General features: G+C 34.5%; 5 protein-coding genes across 5 annotated transcripts; 2 read left to right on the top strand and 3 right to left on the bottom strand.

The window, feature by feature from the left end:
* Positions 1-642: 642 nt before the first annotated feature.
* Positions 643-2727, bottom strand: LOC107005813 (G2/mitotic-specific cyclin C13-1-like). Its single transcript, XM_015204466.2, has 6 exons — positions 2260-2727; positions 1837-2069; positions 1564-1750; positions 1314-1463; positions 1096-1230; positions 643-1001 (listed from the first exon to the last, which is right to left on the bottom strand). The coding sequence occupies exons 1-6, from the start codon at positions 2548-2550 to the stop codon at positions 930-932; spliced, it is 1068 nt and encodes a 355-aa protein (XP_015059952.1). The 5' UTR covers positions 2551-2727; the 3' UTR covers positions 643-929.
* Positions 2728-5758: 3031 nt separating this feature from the next.
* On the bottom strand, positions 5759-7535 carry LOC107006926 (isoflavone 2'-hydroxylase-like). Its single transcript, XM_015205435.2, has one exon. The coding sequence runs from the start codon at positions 7404-7406 to the stop codon at positions 5877-5879; it is 1530 nt and encodes a 509-aa protein (XP_015060921.1). The 5' UTR covers positions 7407-7535; the 3' UTR covers positions 5759-5876.
* Positions 7536-9614: 2079 nt separating this feature from the next.
* Positions 9615-11804, top strand: LOC107005808 (G2/mitotic-specific cyclin C13-1-like). Its single transcript, XM_015204462.2, has 7 exons — positions 9615-10123; positions 10314-10546; positions 10632-10784; positions 10878-10911; positions 10999-11148; positions 11232-11366; positions 11467-11804. Exons 1-7 carry the CDS (start codon positions 9833-9835, stop codon positions 11533-11535), a joined length of 1065 nt encoding a protein of 354 aa, XP_015059948.1. The 5' UTR covers positions 9615-9832; the 3' UTR covers positions 11536-11804.
* Positions 11805-12452: 648 nt separating this feature from the next.
* LOC107005809 (VQ motif-containing protein 31-like) lies at positions 12453-13230 on the top strand. Its single transcript, XM_027913366.1, has one exon. It carries the CDS (start codon positions 12453-12455, stop codon positions 12972-12974), a length of 522 nt encoding a protein of 173 aa, XP_027769167.1. The 3' UTR covers positions 12975-13230.
* A 168-nt stretch (positions 13231-13398) lies between these two features.
* Positions 13399-16196, bottom strand: LOC107006729 (cell division cycle-associated 7-like protein). Its single transcript, XM_027913365.1, is given in 6 exon segments — positions 13399-13495; positions 13497-13550; positions 13719-13848; positions 14019-14102; positions 14716-14955; positions 15614-16196. Coding segments are annotated over 6 exon segments (762 nt in total). The 5' UTR covers positions 15847-16196; the 3' UTR covers positions 13399-13474.
* Positions 16197-16803: the final 607 nt, after the last annotated feature.

The following is a 16803-nucleotide window of genomic DNA, read 5'->3' as shown; positions in this document are numbered from 1 at the left end:
ATATATATATATATAGATATATCATTTTATTGATATGAAAAAAATAAAATTTTATAGTACTTTTCTTCAAAATCTAAATTTTAATTTTAAAAATATTGAATAATCTAATCAAATCTACCAAAAATATAAATTACCCTACAAAAAATATGAGAGTAACTATCTCCACACAATTTACCACTAATACTTATTCTTTTTGTACTTGTCAACTATTTACTTTGTACACTTTTTAAATAAATAGAAATTTTTTACTATATTACCCTTTAAATATACTATCTCCGTCCATTTTTAATTGTCATAATTTTCAATTTTAAATTATAGGGGCAAAAAAATTGGAATTTTGTACTATTTTTCATATGGTTTTTGAATATCTAATTTTATTTTTGTTTAAAGCATCAATTAATATAATCTAACTTAATTTTAAAAATTAGTCAAATTAACTTTCGGAAAATACAACATAATAATTAAATATGAACAAAGAGAGTAATAAATACAATGTCAAAATAGTATAATTAACAACTATTGTTGAACGGAGAGAGTCCATTTGACTTCTTATTTTAAAAATGTTACTTCCTCTGTCCATTTTATGCGATAACATTCGACTTAACACAATATTTAAGAAAAAAACTTTTAAAACTTGTAATCTAAAACAATTCTTAGATATTTGCATATGATTATAAAACATTCATTGATTTTTATGAGTACTAGTGTATTGTAACTGTATCTATACTAAATTGAATCATCACTCAATGCAACAATGTATAAGAATCATCATTTTTACTATAACTTTCATATATCTCAATGACTATTCCTGATCTAACAAAATGAAAAACTCAGGTTAATGATGCCCTCAGATCAGCATAAACCAGCTTCCTCATATCATCGTAGTATCTCGTTACCATTTCCAAGCATATGCTCGAGAGCCCGAGAAATCATTCTCTTGTATCTTCGAAGAATGAGTCTGGTATTTCGAGAGGAGAAGACAATGTTGACACGCATTTGAACTGTTACAAGAAAATCATACAAATGTTGACATCAGATTACTGGATTATATACGCGGATGTTTACAACAAAATCAAACAACGCGCAAATGGATACCTTATGCAGCTTGTATTTGTCCCTCACAGCTGATAAATTACTTCGTCTTCTACTTAATTGCAAGTCGTGTATGATAAGAACACATTCCTTTAAATCCCCTGGTCTATATCCCGAACAATGTTGAAGGGCTAAACTCTGTATAATGAATAGAGTTCATTATCAGTGTGTTCGTATATCAAGGTACTTAATATAAACGAACATTGGATCAAAATTCTTACCCAAGGATGTGACTTTGGTTGTAATGAGAACCTTGAAAGGAATATCACAGCAGCGGCTACCAAAGACGGCAAGAATTTCACACAATTGTAATCCAATAAACTTAACTCTGCTAGGTAGTAGCCCAAAAACTCTAACTGCAAATCGGGGTTCTACGTAAAGCAGAATAGATAGCATCAGCAAACAGATATCGAAAACAAAATTGACTTGAATATCATAATGTTTGTGACTTCGTGTCATATTTGCACTTACTTCGTAACCTTCTTGGGCAATCCTAGTAAATCTTCCGAGAAATGTTTTGGTTGTCGGATTCCCCATTTCAAATTTGAGCGATTGTAGAACACTAGCCTCCATATTAATCACATCTTTCGTTGTAAATGTATTGTCTGTAATGTAAGCAAAGTCCTCAACACTTGGCGGCTTAATTTCCTCGTACTTCCTGATCATAATCAACAGATTATATTAGATTCACAAACAAAGGCCCGTCGCCAGGAAAAAAAAACAGTTCTTGGCTACTATACTTACGCAGCAATGAGCATTGAAGAAACACCCAAAAGCTGAAGTTTCTTCCTAGGGATGGCATTCACTGATAAGAATCTATCAATGTAGGAAACAGCAAGATACAACGTATCCGATAGAAGCTTGTATTCATCGGTAACTTCGACTAGCCAGTCCACCAAAACCCCTCTCATGTTTGCACTCACATCCTTCTGAACCTTCTCGAGGTAATCAGGCAATGGTCTTCTCTTTTTCTCGACCTGATTCGAAAAACCGCAGAGTAAATCAAAACTCAAAAACCCAACAATCAAGATTTGATAAAAATCCAATCTTTAGACTACCCATTTCCAAATTCATCCATAAGAAACCAAATCAAGCTCTATTAGCTAGCACCCAAATAAATAAAGATTCAAAAATTTATAGAAAAAGAGTAAATAAAAATGCACCAACCTCCATCTGATGAAGATAATCATATATATCAGAAGCATAAGCAGTACACATCTGTGGGTCATCATCAGAAGTTTTCAGCTCCCTCTTAATAATCTGTTCACATTTGGGTCTCAGAGGCTCAAAAACAAACACCTTGTCCTCAATCTGATTAATACCCACATTACACAAATCTTGAATCTCACTCAACACAACTCTCTTCTTATTGGGTTGTTGCAGCTGCTGAACCATTGCTTCTGCTGCTCTTTTCTTAGCCAATCGAGTTACTCTTACAGCATTTTCTTGATCTGCCATTGTTTGCTACACCCTTTTCCTCTCTCTATGTGTATGGTGTGTAGGATTGAGAGAGAAGAGTGAGCTGAGATAGAGAATTGGGTGTGGCTATGTATATATATGGCGCCATATTCAGCTGAAAAAATTTCAGTTTGGGCGCTATTTGGGTGGCATTGATTTTTGAGTTTGACATTTGGGAAATGTTGTCTTTGTTGGGGCAAATTTTTGGCTAATTGTTTTTTGTTTTTTTTTTTCAGATTGAAATTTAAAAAAGTGAAATTTGGATTTCCCTCCATATTTACCCTCCACTTTGGACAACATTGATTAAAAAAATGATTGGGTTGGATTATATTAATCCTTCCTATATAATCATATTTAGAAAACTATCTTATTAAACATACATTTATACCATACATATTAATTTTATTTGTATTTTAAAATAATTATGTATAGTATCACTAATTAATAATTTTCTACTGCCATATACTAAGAAAGATGTATTTAAATTATTTTTATCGTCAAATATATTAAAATAGGGAGAGAGGCAAGTGAAATACATGGAAATCACGTTATATACTCACTATATACAGTATCTGCAGTGATTCACATAAAATTTGGATATTGGATTTATAGGAGAGTGGCAATCGAGATGAGAGAATGCGAGGGCGAGCGAGACAAGTGAAATTTGTTTATGTATTCAGATATATGTGAATCCATTTGGATATGTTATATCCACCTAATTTTGACCGCTTATACTCCGAGATACATATATATAATCTACCAAAATGTAGTTAGTTCATAATATTGCAAACTCAGATATATCTAAGTGTAATTTGCTCCTATACTAGTGGGATTTATCAATTAGACACCTTGATAAACCTTGTTTCAGAATAGACACTCCCATCTTAAAGGTTATTTTGAAATTTACAAGTAATTTTAATATGGTTCATATATTAGAAAAAAGTCATGTTATCCAAGAGGTCTCGGGTTTGAAACTTTTGCGTGATTTTTTATCGAATTTATTTTATGGGATTTGTTTAGACTTTAGTTTATTTATTTTTTGTATGATTTACAAATTATTACAATGAGTGAGATTTACCCTATGCGCGTCCAAAAAATAGTAATTATGGGGTCTCTTGTCATAAAAAAAATTCAAATTGAATTTTTATACACTATTATACAAGATTGACATATTATAGTGTTTTCCCTGTTATAATTTCATATAATATGTTATATTGTGTAATATTCTAAGTTGGTCGATATATCTTTTGAAAATTTTAAATATGTTCATAAATCGCGTTGGACAAACCATTTTATTCACATTTGTAGAATGCCTCTAGTAAGACAAAAGAGTACAAGACACACAAAAAATCTTATACTTAAAAATACCCATTTTTATCTTAATAAGATAGTTTCGAACTACAAAAATGTTTATAATTTATTTTAAATAATAAATTTTGAAAGTTTTTCTTCATTTCTTATATTTCATGCTCAGTCAAATAACATCACATAATTAAAAGGGACCAACGAATAATAGACACCATGACAATATGATTATCACTTTTAAAAACAAACTTAACAATGTTTTGTTTTTTTATCAGATACAAATAACCCTAGATTATGACCGAGATTCCAGAGACACAACTTAATTAAACTAAGGTTCTATTACCAGTTGAACTCATTTTTTTTTATAAGACACAAATAGCCATAGACTATGATCGAGATTCCAGAGACAACTTAATTAAACTAAGGTTCTATTACCAGTTGAACTCATTTTTTGTTTGTAATTTTATATATCTTTTGACTTATGTAACATACTCCGTGACTCCATGTAGCTCTGGTGCAAGTTCTCAGTTTATACTAATGTTGTTTAGGTATCATCTGTGGATGGCAAGGTGCCAACATATATGTTGATAATTGTGATTCTTAATTTATTATTGAGTTTGACTTATGTGCATTGATAGTGTAAAGTTTACACTATCATGGCCAAGCTTACTTATAACAAAATATAACTCTATAATGTTACATAGACAGTCTATTAGACAAATGTGTATGAAAAGAGAGAATTGAAAACTTTCTGTCACCATAGTATTGCTTCCCAGCAACCATCATCATCAAGATGTTCAATATCATCTCAAGGAAAGTCACTTTCATATCGATCACGTTCGTGTTATACTATAACAAAAATAACTTTTAGCGGCATTAAATATTGACACTAGTAAAAAATGCTAACGTCTTTACCGGCATTAGTTAAGTGTCATTAGAACCAATGTCGCTAAAGGCTTTAGGGACACATGTAAAGAGTGACAATTGCCACTAAAAATACATATTTAGTGGCAATTAAGAATTAAATGCCGCTAATGGTCATTTTTGTTGTAGTGTTAGGATCTCCACCATCATTTGGAGCTGAGCGCGAAACCTCATGATCATCTGTACGGATATCCGTCTTACGTAGCGCCAATGTTGGCCACATGAAGCCCAAGAAAGACGTGTATGATTTGAAACACTACATCAAAAATATCATTAGCGGCATAATTGCCGCTAAATATGTATTTTTAGCGGCAATTGACACTCTTTGTATATGTCCCTAAAGCCTTTAGTGACATTGGTTCTAATGATACTTAACTAATGCCGGTAAAGACTTTAACACTTTTTATTAGTGTCAATATTTATTTCCGCTAAAAGTTATTTTTATTGTAGTGAAACCAAGATGTTTTCCAGCAAGCAACCTCGGATGGTTGGCAAAAACGTCGTTTTTGGTGAAACATTCCTCTGCAAGAGAAGTGGAAGAGATGAGCAGGACAGGACGCGATCCAAATCGGAGGTAAGAGATTGGTGTAGATACTTCATACAGTAACTCCAACCAACAGAATACTTAATTAGGCCTACTTAGGTAGGAATTGAATTTAAGATAATTAGGCTTATGATCTATGGAGTGCAAGGTCTTGGTTTAGAATTTGGACAGCAAGGTGCCACTTATCGTTAAACGATTGGGGTTGATGATAATTTACGGTTAATTTACCTTTTGTGCATCGATAGGCGATAGTGTATTGGAGTAAGAGTAACATTTTAATACTACAGTCAAATCTCTCTATAACAACCTCGTTTGTCCCAAGTTCTTTGGCTTCTATAACGACATTTTGTTATAACAAACATATAATATAACATAACATCAAAGATCAGTTTCACATAAAACATGATTGTCACAATGAAATGTTATGTCTATGTTTTGCCTTGAAAATAGATAATACTTTTGCCTCAGTTTTTATTTATTAGACAAATGTAGCATTGCTTTTATGTGTTTATTCATTATGTCTGCAAAGAGAAAGTGCAGGGGAGAATTGTGATTACAAATGAGCAATAAGGTTGTCGATGTTTTGGCGTGGCCTACATTTTGCTAACAATGGTATAGCCTTCGGCATAGTGAGTCCAGGTCCTTCGGTCATGTCTACCAGCTCTTCGCTTACTCTTTCCCATTCAAAGCACTGAATAAGTGATCCTAATGCCAAGCCAGCAACATGCATTGCCAAATTCTCACCCGGACATCCTCTCCTGCCATATCCAAATGGCATTAGCCTGAACCCGTCTCGTTGACCTTTAAAATCGATAAACCTTTCAGGCTTGAACTCATTTGGCTTGTCCCACAATTTAGGATCATTCTGTATTGCCCACAAATTCACTAGCAACATTGTACCACGAGGAACATGAAAACCTCCAACGACACACTCATCCGAGGACTCGTGTGGCACAAGTAATGGGGCAGCTGGATACATTCGGAGAGTTTCATTTATAATCCCATGGAGATAAGGGAGTTGAGCAAGGTCTGAATCATCAAGTAATCTTGATGAGTCTCCGATGTGAGTATCGATTTCATTTTGAGCTTTCTTTAGTGCCTCGGGATTGTTCAGAAGAAGTGATAATGCCCATTCCATTGTAATAGCTGTAGTATCAGTCCCTGCTGTAAACATGACCATTCCCATGCCCTTTATCACTTCATCCGTGCAATAGTCAGGCTCCGAATCTTGGAGGGAGACGAGAACATCAATCATGGTATTGTTACTTTGCTCCACAGAAGATCCCTTTCGCCGGTTCTTATGCTCTTCAATCAATTCTTGCATGAATTTATCCCTCTTCTCCTGCAGTAACTTCACCTTATCCTCAAGTTTGTTTACGCCAATCCATTTAAGAAGCGGCACAAAATCTCCTATATTTGTTGCACCACTCACTTGGAAACTTTCTGTGACAATCTCTTTAAACCTTCTAGATGCCTCCAACTTCTCATCAGAATCGCCATCGTATTGCTTCCCAGCAATCATCATCCTCAAGTTATTCAGTGTCATCTCAAAGAAAGCCGCTTTCATATCCACCACGTTTGTGTTAGGATCTCCACCACAGCTTTTCCCCCTTACGAGTCGTTGAAGTAGAGTGTGAACCTCGTTTCTACGAATATCAGCAAACATTTGAATTCTCTGAGTGGACAAGACTTCATGAGTAGCAATCCTTCTTAGATTGCACCAATGTTGGCCATAGGATGCCCAAAGAAGAGTGGTATAGTTGTAACCAAGATGTTTTCCAGCAAGCAGCCTCGGACGGTTGGCAAAAACAAGGTCGTTTTTGGTGAAACATTCTTCTACTAGAGAAGGGGAAGAGATAAGCAGGACAGGACGCGATCCAAATCGGAGGTATAGCAAAGGACCATGTTTTTCTGAGATGTTGGCTAATGTTTTATGAATTGGTTTTTTGTTGAGTAGATATAGATGGCCTATAATGGGCAAAGAGATAAAGGGACTTGGTGGGAGATTTTGGAATTTTCTAAGGAAATGGTTCTTTAGCAAGTAAAGGGATATGAAGATGAGGATGTAGTATGAAATTTCCATGATTGGTGTAGCTACTTAGGTAGAAACTGAATTTAAGATAAAAGATAGGCTGATGATTTATGGAGTGCTGTGTAACGATCGGTTTGATTCGATTTTGAACAGTTAGTGTATCATCTTTGGACAGCAAGGTCGAAGTACTTGTGATTAAACGATTGTGGTTGATAATAATTTACTGTTAATTAACTTGGCATTGTTAGGCGATAGCCTATTGGAGTACCTGTTGGGTTTTAAAAAGGTGTGAATGGAAAATGAAGAGTTGCGATTTTTATGAAATGTTGTGACTTTTATGAAATGTTGCGACTTTTATGAAAAGTTATGACTTTTATTAAAGGTGACGACCTTTCTGAAAAATTATGACTTTTCCAAAGGTTTGTAACATTTCCGGTAAGGCACAATAAGAACCTTTTCGCACTATCCTTTGTTTTCTATAAATTGAGGGATTTCCTCTCATTTTAATATAGAATTTATGGACTTCTTCTTCAACTACTAAATCTAGTATTCTAAGTGTACTTTACTGCCGTTGAGTGGTTCGCTGACACCGGAGTTTTTGGTATCTATACTCCGGTGATTGAAATCATTTTACCCTGGGAGGTCATATTCCAAATTAAACCTCGGATACTAGAGGGGAATAATTTCCTTAAGGGGACACTATGAGTTCAGTGGACTTGATCTTTTTCCTATTAAAAATTTTCCAGATTCTGGTACGTGTTTTACAAATTTTAGATTTGTGAATTAATTTCAGTTTTTCTATTCTTTTGTACTTCACTGGTTCATTAAACTTGGTAACTTCGTGTTTCTGCAAAGTTTGTTGGAATCAATAAGATTATTTAGACACATATTAACAACAATTTTTCTTTAAGAAAAAAAATATTTCGTATATTTTTTTAAATATGCTTCTGATTCTAGTTTCGCTACTTGTTTTAATTTTCTAATTGTGAAAATGTTCTTAAACTTTGTTGTCTTACAAAGATGTTCAAAGTTTTGTTCTAAGTATATTTGAAATACAAGATGAACAACAGTACCTTCTTGGCGTCCATCCCATGTGCAAAACTTTGATTAACCTTAGGATATCGAAGTTTTTTCGAAGGCGAGTTAGGCCTGAGACCTAATTTCAACAACTTAGTCATTAAGTTAAGGGTGGTGGAGTCTTAAAAAAAGTTCTCTTTTATTGTTCCTAATTTTTTCCAGCAAGTCACCGGAACTCCTTCGGAACTCGACAAGTCCACCACCCCAAGACCCCATTTTTTCCACTTTTTTCTCCTCTCTGCATCACGCTACCAGACCCTTCCCTCCGTGAAAACAAATCCCAACATGATACATTATGTGACATATATATTTTTATTATATTAAAATGCCACACTAATATATAAGTCGATTGACCGAATCACGTTTAAACTTTGTGTCTTTTGGTATATTTCCCATTTATCTTCTTATTCCTGTTCTTTCGAGATTTGCTTTGCTAGCTTCCGCATTATTGATTTAGGGAAATAAAGTGTTACTGCTTACATAATAATCAAGGTGTTGACATAATCTCTTTTAGCTAGCATGTGTTCTATCACGATTTTCTTGTGTGTTTTTGTATACAAGCTTATTCTCATAAACAACGGTCTACTTTCACACTCACATGAGTGAAATATTTCAAGAATACTCATATAATTTGACATTCCACTAATACGAGATACAGACTTTCAATAAGGAGTTCAAAGACTCAACCTCTGCGAATCTGTATAGGATAAATGCACTCACATCATAGTGATTGCATAAATGTTAAATTAGCTCACACCCCAAAAGCTAACTCAAATGGAGGAAGATTGTCCAAGTTTTATAAGGATTGCACTCATCTCATTATCCACCGATGTGGAACTATTGTAATTTTTTAACACCCTACCTCACGCTCAGTGCTTAGCATCTTATGCGTGGACAATTTTGATTTTGGGAGTCCCAACATCGGATGAGACGGACCCTGCTATGATACCATGATAAATTAGGCTTTAATGATACATCATCTCGAATCCAAAATATGATATAAAAACATTCGTGAATCCTAATAATATATAAACTAAAGTCGTAGGATTTACGTAGTTTGCCCTAATTTTTTTTTGTTTGAAAGAAAAAGTTTCTTGAATAAAAAGCCCACCCCCCCTCTCTCTCTCTCCCCATTGATTCCTCAAAGAGGGAAAGTAATGGAGGGAAATCCAAATCTCACTTTTCAAAATTCAATCTGAAAAATAAAAAAACAATTAGCCAAAAATTTGCCTCAACAAGACAACCCAATGCCACCCACTCAGCGCCAAAACTGAAAATTTTTCAGCTGAATATGGCGCCATATATATATATATACACACATTTCTCTTTTTCTTTCTCTTCTTTCAACTCAACTCTCCCCACATCATACACAGAGAGAGAGGAAAAGGGAGTAGCAAACAATGGCAGATCAAGAAAATTTTGTAAGAGTAACTCGATTGGCTAAGAAAAGAGCAGCAGAAGCAATGGTTCAGCAGCTGCAACAACCCAATAAGAAGAGAGTTGTGTTGAGTGAGATTCAAGATTTGTGTAATGTGGGTATCAATCAGATTGAAGACAAGGTGTTTGTTTCTGAGCCTCTGAGGCCCAAATGTAAACAGAGTATTAAGAGGAACCTCAAAACTTCTGATGATGACCCACAGATGTGTACTGCTTATGCTTCTGATATATATCATTATCTTCATCAAATGGAGGTTGGTGCATTTTATTTACTCTTTTTTCTATAAATTTTTGAATCTTTATTTATTTGGGTGTTATCTAATAGAGCTTGATTTGGTTTCTTATAAATGAATTTGGAAATGGGTAGTCTAAAGATTGGATTTTTATCAAATCTTGATTGTTGGGTTTTTGAGTTTTTGATTTACTCTGTGTTTTTCGAATCAGATTGAGAAAAAGAGAAGACCATTGCCTGATTACCTTGAGAAAGTTCAGAAGGATGTGAGTGCAAACATGAGAGGAGTTTTAGTGGACTGGCTGGTCGAAGTTACCGATGAATACAAGCTACTTTCGGATACGTTGTATCTTGCTGTTTCCTACATTGATAGATTCTTATCAGTGAATGTCATCCCTAGGAAGAAACTTCAGCTTTTGGGTGTTTCTTCAATGCTCATTGCTGCGTAAGTATAGTAGCCAAGAACTGTTTTTTCCCCCTGCATTGAGCCTTTGTTTGTGAATCTAATATTATCTATTGACAATGATCAGGAAGTACGAGGAGATTAATCCTCCAGATGTTGGGGAATTTTGTTATATTACAGACAATTCGTATTCAAAGAAAGAGATGGTAAAAATGGAGGCTGATGTGCTAAAATGCCTCAAATTTGAAATGGGAAATCCCACAATCAAAACATTTCTCGGGTAGGTAGCTGTTTTGCGAGTAACTATACGTGCATTTGTAATGATCTGTGGTTTTTCGACTGATATGGCTGTTCTTTTTTGCTTTGTATGCAGACAATTTAACAAAATTGCTCAAGAAGATTACAAAGTAAGTGTTCATATATGACATGAACATTATGATTTTCAATTCAATTGTATTCGCGTTAAACGTTTGCTAATTTTATTGTTTTTACAGAAAAACAATTTGCAGTTAGAGTTTCTAGGTCACTACCTAGCAGAGTTAAGTTTATTGGATTACAACTGTGTGAAATTCTTGCCGTCTTTGGTAGCTGCTGCTGTGATATTCCTTTCAAGGTTCACATTACAGCCAAAGTCACATCCTTGGGTGAGGATTTTGATCCAATGTTCGTTTATATTAAGTACCTTGATATACAAAAACACTGATAATGAACTCTATTCATTATACAGAGTCTAGCCCTTCAACGTTGCTCGGGATATAGACCAGGGGATTTAAAGGAATGTGTTCTTATCATACATGACTTGCAATTAAGCAGAAGAGGACGTACTTTAACAGCGGTGAGGGACAAATACAAGCTGCATAAGGTATCATTCTGCGCGTGTCTGATAATTGGTGATTTTGTTGTTAACACCTTCATACTTCAGTAATCTGATGTGAACGTTGTATGATTTTTTCGTGTAACAGTTCAAATGTGTTTCAACATTGTCTTCTCCTCTGGAAATAGCGGATTCATTCTTCGAAGATACAAGATAATGACTACATGGCCATGTATGCTTGGGAATCGGAATAGAAATTCATTCTTGGCTATTTTTTGTTTTTGGGTGACAATACACTTTATTAACGACCAAAATATGTACATTTACGAGCATAGAAGCAGTCATAGACCAACTGCATTTTTGGTTCCTTTATATTGGAAAACTTGCTCAATGAATTGAAATCCTGCAATATTTCTTGTTTTTGGTTGATACGAGGGCGGACTTTTTGTAAAAATGAAGATCTCTTATAAAAATATCGTAAAACTATTTATTTATTTATTAGGGAAAGTGGTCAAATATTCAACGGTTGAAAGCTATATATATGTTGGAAGTTGACCATTTTAAGGTTTAAAATAAGTCAACCTCCTTGTTAGACGCTTTGAATTCAGTTTTTTTTCCCTCCAAAGATTATATTTTAGTTTCGTATTTAAAAATATTTTCGTAATTCATAAATCTTAAAACTCTATTCATCGTCGTTATTATTTGTTGTGGTTATTTTCATTGCTTGATCCTTGAAGAAACTTAATTTGATGTCCATTTTCATTGCAGAGGTGCATTTGTCGACTCTTTTTCATTTTATATTCCATTTACAATAAGAAATAGAATCAGAATTTTATGAATTATATTTGATATTCTGTATAATTTGAAGGTTTACTGAAATATGTTGATTTTTCAAAAACCATTGTTATGAGTCTATTTTGTGTGTCATATGTTTAAATTGTATTATTCTGTTGAATGATTATTGATTTTAGCAGAGTTTGAAGGTCAAAATCACACAAATTCTCTACTTGAAATATCGTCATCAAGTAAAAAACTCAAACACCTGATAATTTAGGTATGTAGCTCAAAAAATCGAGATACTAATCGTAGGCAATTTCTAGCTAGGGAAAATGGAAGCATAACTAATGAGGAAGAATGTTTTGCAGATACAAAAAACCAGTGAACACAATGGAAATGACAACGATTCATACAAGGTTATCGAAAGAAATGACAACATTCGTACAGGCAGACTTATCTTGCTTTCGAGAAGTTGTTCAACGATTAACTGGTACATCTGAATGTATTGATGGAAATCTCGAAATTGCAGCAACAACAAACATGTCAAAAGCTCAAAAGCAGCATAATACATCAAAGCTTCACCATCGCAGACAATGTCGAAGACCATACATAGAGATTACTAACTCACAGTTTCAGTCCATCATCATCCCAAGTCCCTCAACTCGTTCAAACAAACGAGCTTCTCCATCCATTGAGACGATAAATAAAGTGGAAGAAGAGAAAGCTATCAAAGAAAGAAGGTTTTACTTGCATCCGTCTCCCAGGTCTAAACATGGAAATGCTGAAGAACCAGAGTTACTCACCTTGTTTCCTTTAATTTCCCCTCGTGAAACAATGGATCGTGAACAATCAGTTGAAGGATTTTGTTTCTTCAGCTAGAAACTACTTTGTAAAAGATACAGTTCCTACATAAGATTCTAATACAACAGATAACTTTTAGAAGCAAGCAAAAACCTGTCGTAATTTTTCTTTCAAAGGATACGAGGTAAAAATGAGACTGTTAAGTTAGTGCTCAGTTATCATAATCAGTAAAACGAAGATGCAAAATAACCACGAGCAAAATACAAGCGATTCCCACCATTGAAATGCTTACAAAATGTTTATATCTAAACAAAAAAAGATCGCTTACTGTTAATCGAGCTGATGTAGTAATATATGCTTACATATAGGGTCTTTTTTGTCAGGCAAAAATCGTTCTTATCTTTTATCATTGTTTCACTCATTGACATCTTCTTGATCACAATATGCATCATCACCGTCAAAGTGTGTGCGTTCTCCCCCCTTCAAAGTTTTGTTATCATCAGTTTGAGAAGTTGAGAGAGTATTATTGAACTCTGTGAATGGCACTGTACTCTTCCTGGAAGGTGAATCTGCAGAGCTTAGATATTCGTGGTCACTACGCATTCGAGTTTTGACAAGGTAGTGAGCCACAGATTTGTAACCAAGACGCAGTACCTGGAAACAAGTTAACTTCCTTAGGATTGAATGCTGCAACCCTGAAAACCTCTATCTCCCAACTCAAACTTATATATACATAAAAGAGAATTTTTTGTAATTATCAGGCGAGCAATCTAGCCTTTACTGGTGGAATGAATCAAGCATAAAAGGCTCAAAATGGTTCACCTTTCTGTAGATTGCACCAGTTGCTGCATACCCCTTTTCATGCCTGCATCGACTGCAATTGCATATTCCTCGGCAGACAGGGCAAATCCAGTTTGCATTTTCATTTGTTTCAATGACATTCTCGCCATACCTACATGATGTGCAAGCTCAAATATTAGATCCACAGACATTTCACATGGGCATTAAGATCATCGGAAACTGTCGTTTGAAGTAACACCAATATGTTCGGGATAGAAAATTAGCTACTAAAGGGAATACTACAGAAAAAAAAGGCTAAAGAGGATATCAAAGAGTTATCACCTCGTGTACAGACAATCTCCACAGAATTGTCCTTGACCGAGCTTGCAATTGCTACACGCAGTGCGTTGACCAAGAGTTTTCTGCCTGCAATTGTATCAAATATTTTTAGGAGTTCACATCAAGTAATAAATTGAAACCAGCGAAGGTTAGATAGACTGCATTTTGATCATAGAGAGAAGGATGTTTTTCATGAAATTGGCAGCAGAACTAATTGTTTTACGAAATTCTAAGTACTGATAAGAAAAGGTAAATGTCGAATCAGAGTAACAATGCAAAATGCATTAATGATGAACACCTATTTTGCTATCTCTTTAAGACAAATATAACGAATAAAATGGTCTCAACTTTAGATGAATACAACACATTTGAATATTCAAGTTGATATGCATGCTTGTGGACAAATTTCTTTAACAATATTCATGCCCGAAATTCAAAGATAATATTATACTCAATCTTAACAACCACATGCTTTAAGCTAGCTTCCACAATGGGAAGAAAAGCTTCATTTTTAATGCTAAATGGAGAAGAAATATTTCAATCAGACAACATAGACTTGATCGTCTTCATCATCCCATGAAAGGAGGCCTAAATTAGTGATATATATTCTAAGAAACTGTGCTCAGGGAACAGATATGAATAAATGATAACTAAGCAATAGAACAACATAAAAATGGACAGTGAGAACAAATGTTTAGACCTGCACTGATGGCATGACTTGCCATTATCAGGATCATATACACGCTGACCATCTTCATCATAACCATCAACACAGAGAGTCCAAGCATTCTGGCAATCACCTAAAAGCTTTTCATGCTCCTCTGTGTAGAACTCAGGGTTTTCACCTTCTTCTATGTTAATCTCCACATCCTGCGTTGATACCTTATCTGTCTTGGGAATCATCCTTTCTATGTAACTAACTGGAGGCTTATCCTTCAACCTAAAAACAATTAAAAATCATTTGATAAAGAACATCTTTCACGAGTATTTTGAAAGACATCTCATGAAAAAAGGTGATCATAGGAAAAAGAAAACATCATACACAAACTAAGCATAAACGAGCATTCGTTTGGTTTCATGAAATATATACACAAAACTTTCGCAATTTTCTTTTCCGTTTTCAGAATAAGTCAAACATATCTATTAGCTATCATGGTTTTCCTTTGAATACTGCTTTGATTAAGGTCATTCAAAAACAACCTCTCTACCTCAGACTCGTAGTGATAAGGCTTGCATGCACTCTTTCGAACACTGGGTATATTATTGTTATTTACATATATTTCCAATCAAACACCAAAATATCAGCATATAGACAACATTTTATATCCATTAAAGACTGCAATAAGAACAAACCCAACTCAACCTTTTCTCCTACTTTTTTTGGAAAATCAAAATCAGGGCCAGCCAGAGGGTCAAAACACTAAATCAGGCCTTTGGGGCCGCAAGCCCCAATTTTTTTTCCATCCGGTGTTCGATACTTCGTTCGGTCTCCCAATTTTGAGACACCCATTGCCGGATTATAAAGCTAGCAAAATTTATTTCATTTTTAAAAAACTCGAACCCGAAAACTCTAGTTAAGGAAGGATGAGAGTCAATACCTAAAAGAGCGGCGAGGTGGGTCATCAATTGACACCGCCTGGCGGCTGACTCGAGGAGTGGTGAGTTTCTTGGAAGGGGGATTTAGGTTTTTTGTGAGTTCGAGAATACCAAGTTTGTGCAGTCTGTCTTTGTTCTCTTTGATTCTCTCAGCCCTTTGCTTCTCATAATCTACTGCTCCGTCATTTGGTTCTTCTTCAGCTGGTGCACCTCTTTTTCTTCCCGCTTTCACCATTGTTAGCCTCTACAACCTTTCTGAGCTCTGTGTGTTACTGAGAACCCACAAATAGGGAACAGTGATGGCCAATGGTACAAAACAGCTCAGTATTTAATTTGTTTTGAAATCTTTAAAAGTTTCCCTCTCTTTTTTTGGTGTACTAGGATTACACTTTTGGGTCCATAGTTGAATAAAACGGAAAATGGTCAAAAATATCCTGCTACGATCATTTATGAAATCGGGTATGTTTGTTTAAGGGTTGTTTGCCTTTTTGAATAGAAGGAAGTGGGAGAGCAGAGGTTATTTCGATAAATCGATGTATGAGTTGAGGCTTTCCATGTCTCGTTGACCCTTCGAAAATGTAAGGGTTCATCGGGAGTCTTTTGGAGAATTTTGTCCAAAATAGGAGTATGTTTAAATACTTTCATAACGGTGAGGGTATATTTGGTCCGATAAATAATATAAGTCAAACCTAACTAGTACTCATAGACAAAAGTAAGAGATGTGATTTTGACCCTTTTCATAAATAAAATCATAGTATATTATATCATTTCAATTTATTTATTTGTTTGATTTTGACCCTTTTCATAAATAAAATGCTAGTATATTATATCATTTCGATTTATTTGTTTGTTTGATTTTGACCCTACTCATAAATAAAATCTTAGTATATTATATCATTTCGATTTATTTGTTTGTTTGATTTTGACCCTTTTCATAAATAAAATGCTAGTATAGTACATCATTTCGATTTATTTGTTTGTTTGCTTTTGACCCTTTTCATAAATGAAATCCTAGTATATTACATCATTTCGATTTATTTGTTTGTTTGATTTTGATTTGACATGGAGTGTGTTTCTACACCATGATTTGTAGGCATTATTTTTCATCCAAAAATGATTTTTCCTTCACTAAAAGATTCAATATGTTAACATCTTCATAAACTCCCATTGTTATCGAGTTAACTCAAGAGTG

This window comes from Solanum pennellii, chromosome 12 (genome assembly GCF_001406875.1).
Source record: "Solanum pennellii chromosome 12, SPENNV200".
Classification (NCBI taxonomy): Eukaryota; Viridiplantae; Streptophyta; class Magnoliopsida; order Solanales; family Solanaceae; genus Solanum; species Solanum pennellii.
Note: the sequence above shows the minus strand (reverse complement) of the source record. Positions and strands in the feature narration are given on the sequence as shown.

Bases quoted from the DNA above. Each gene is read 5' to 3' on its own strand.
- LOC107006926 (XM_015205435.2), bottom strand. From the start codon at position 7,406: ATGGAAATTTCATACTACATCCTCATCTTCATATCCCTTTACTTGCTA.
- LOC107005813 (XM_015204466.2), bottom strand. From the start codon at position 2,550: ATGGCAGATCAAGAAAATGCTGTAAGAGTAACTCGATTGGCTAAGAAA. The intron at 1,464-1,563 runs GTAAGTGCAAAT...TGCTTTACGTAG, and splicing joins TTGCCCAAGAAGGTTACGAA to AACCCCGATTTGCAGTTAGA. The intron at 1,231-1,313 runs GTAAGAATTTTG...TTCATTATACAG, and splicing joins AACCAAAGTCACATCCTTGG to AGTTTAGCCCTTCAACATTG.
- LOC107005808 (XM_015204462.2), top strand. From the start codon at position 9,833: ATGGCAGATCAAGAAAATTTTGTAAGAGTAACTCGATTGGCTAAGAAA. The intron at 10,124-10,313 runs GTTGGTGCATTT...TTTTCGAATCAG, and splicing joins ATTATCTTCATCAAATGGAG to ATTGAGAAAAAGAGAAGACC. The intron at 11,367-11,466 runs GTATCATTCTGC...TTCGTGTAACAG, and splicing joins ACAAATACAAGCTGCATAAG to TTCAAATGTGTTTCAACATT.
- LOC107005809 (XM_027913366.1), top strand. From the start codon at position 12,453: ATGTTTTGCAGATACAAAAAACCAGTGAACACAATGGAAATGACAACG.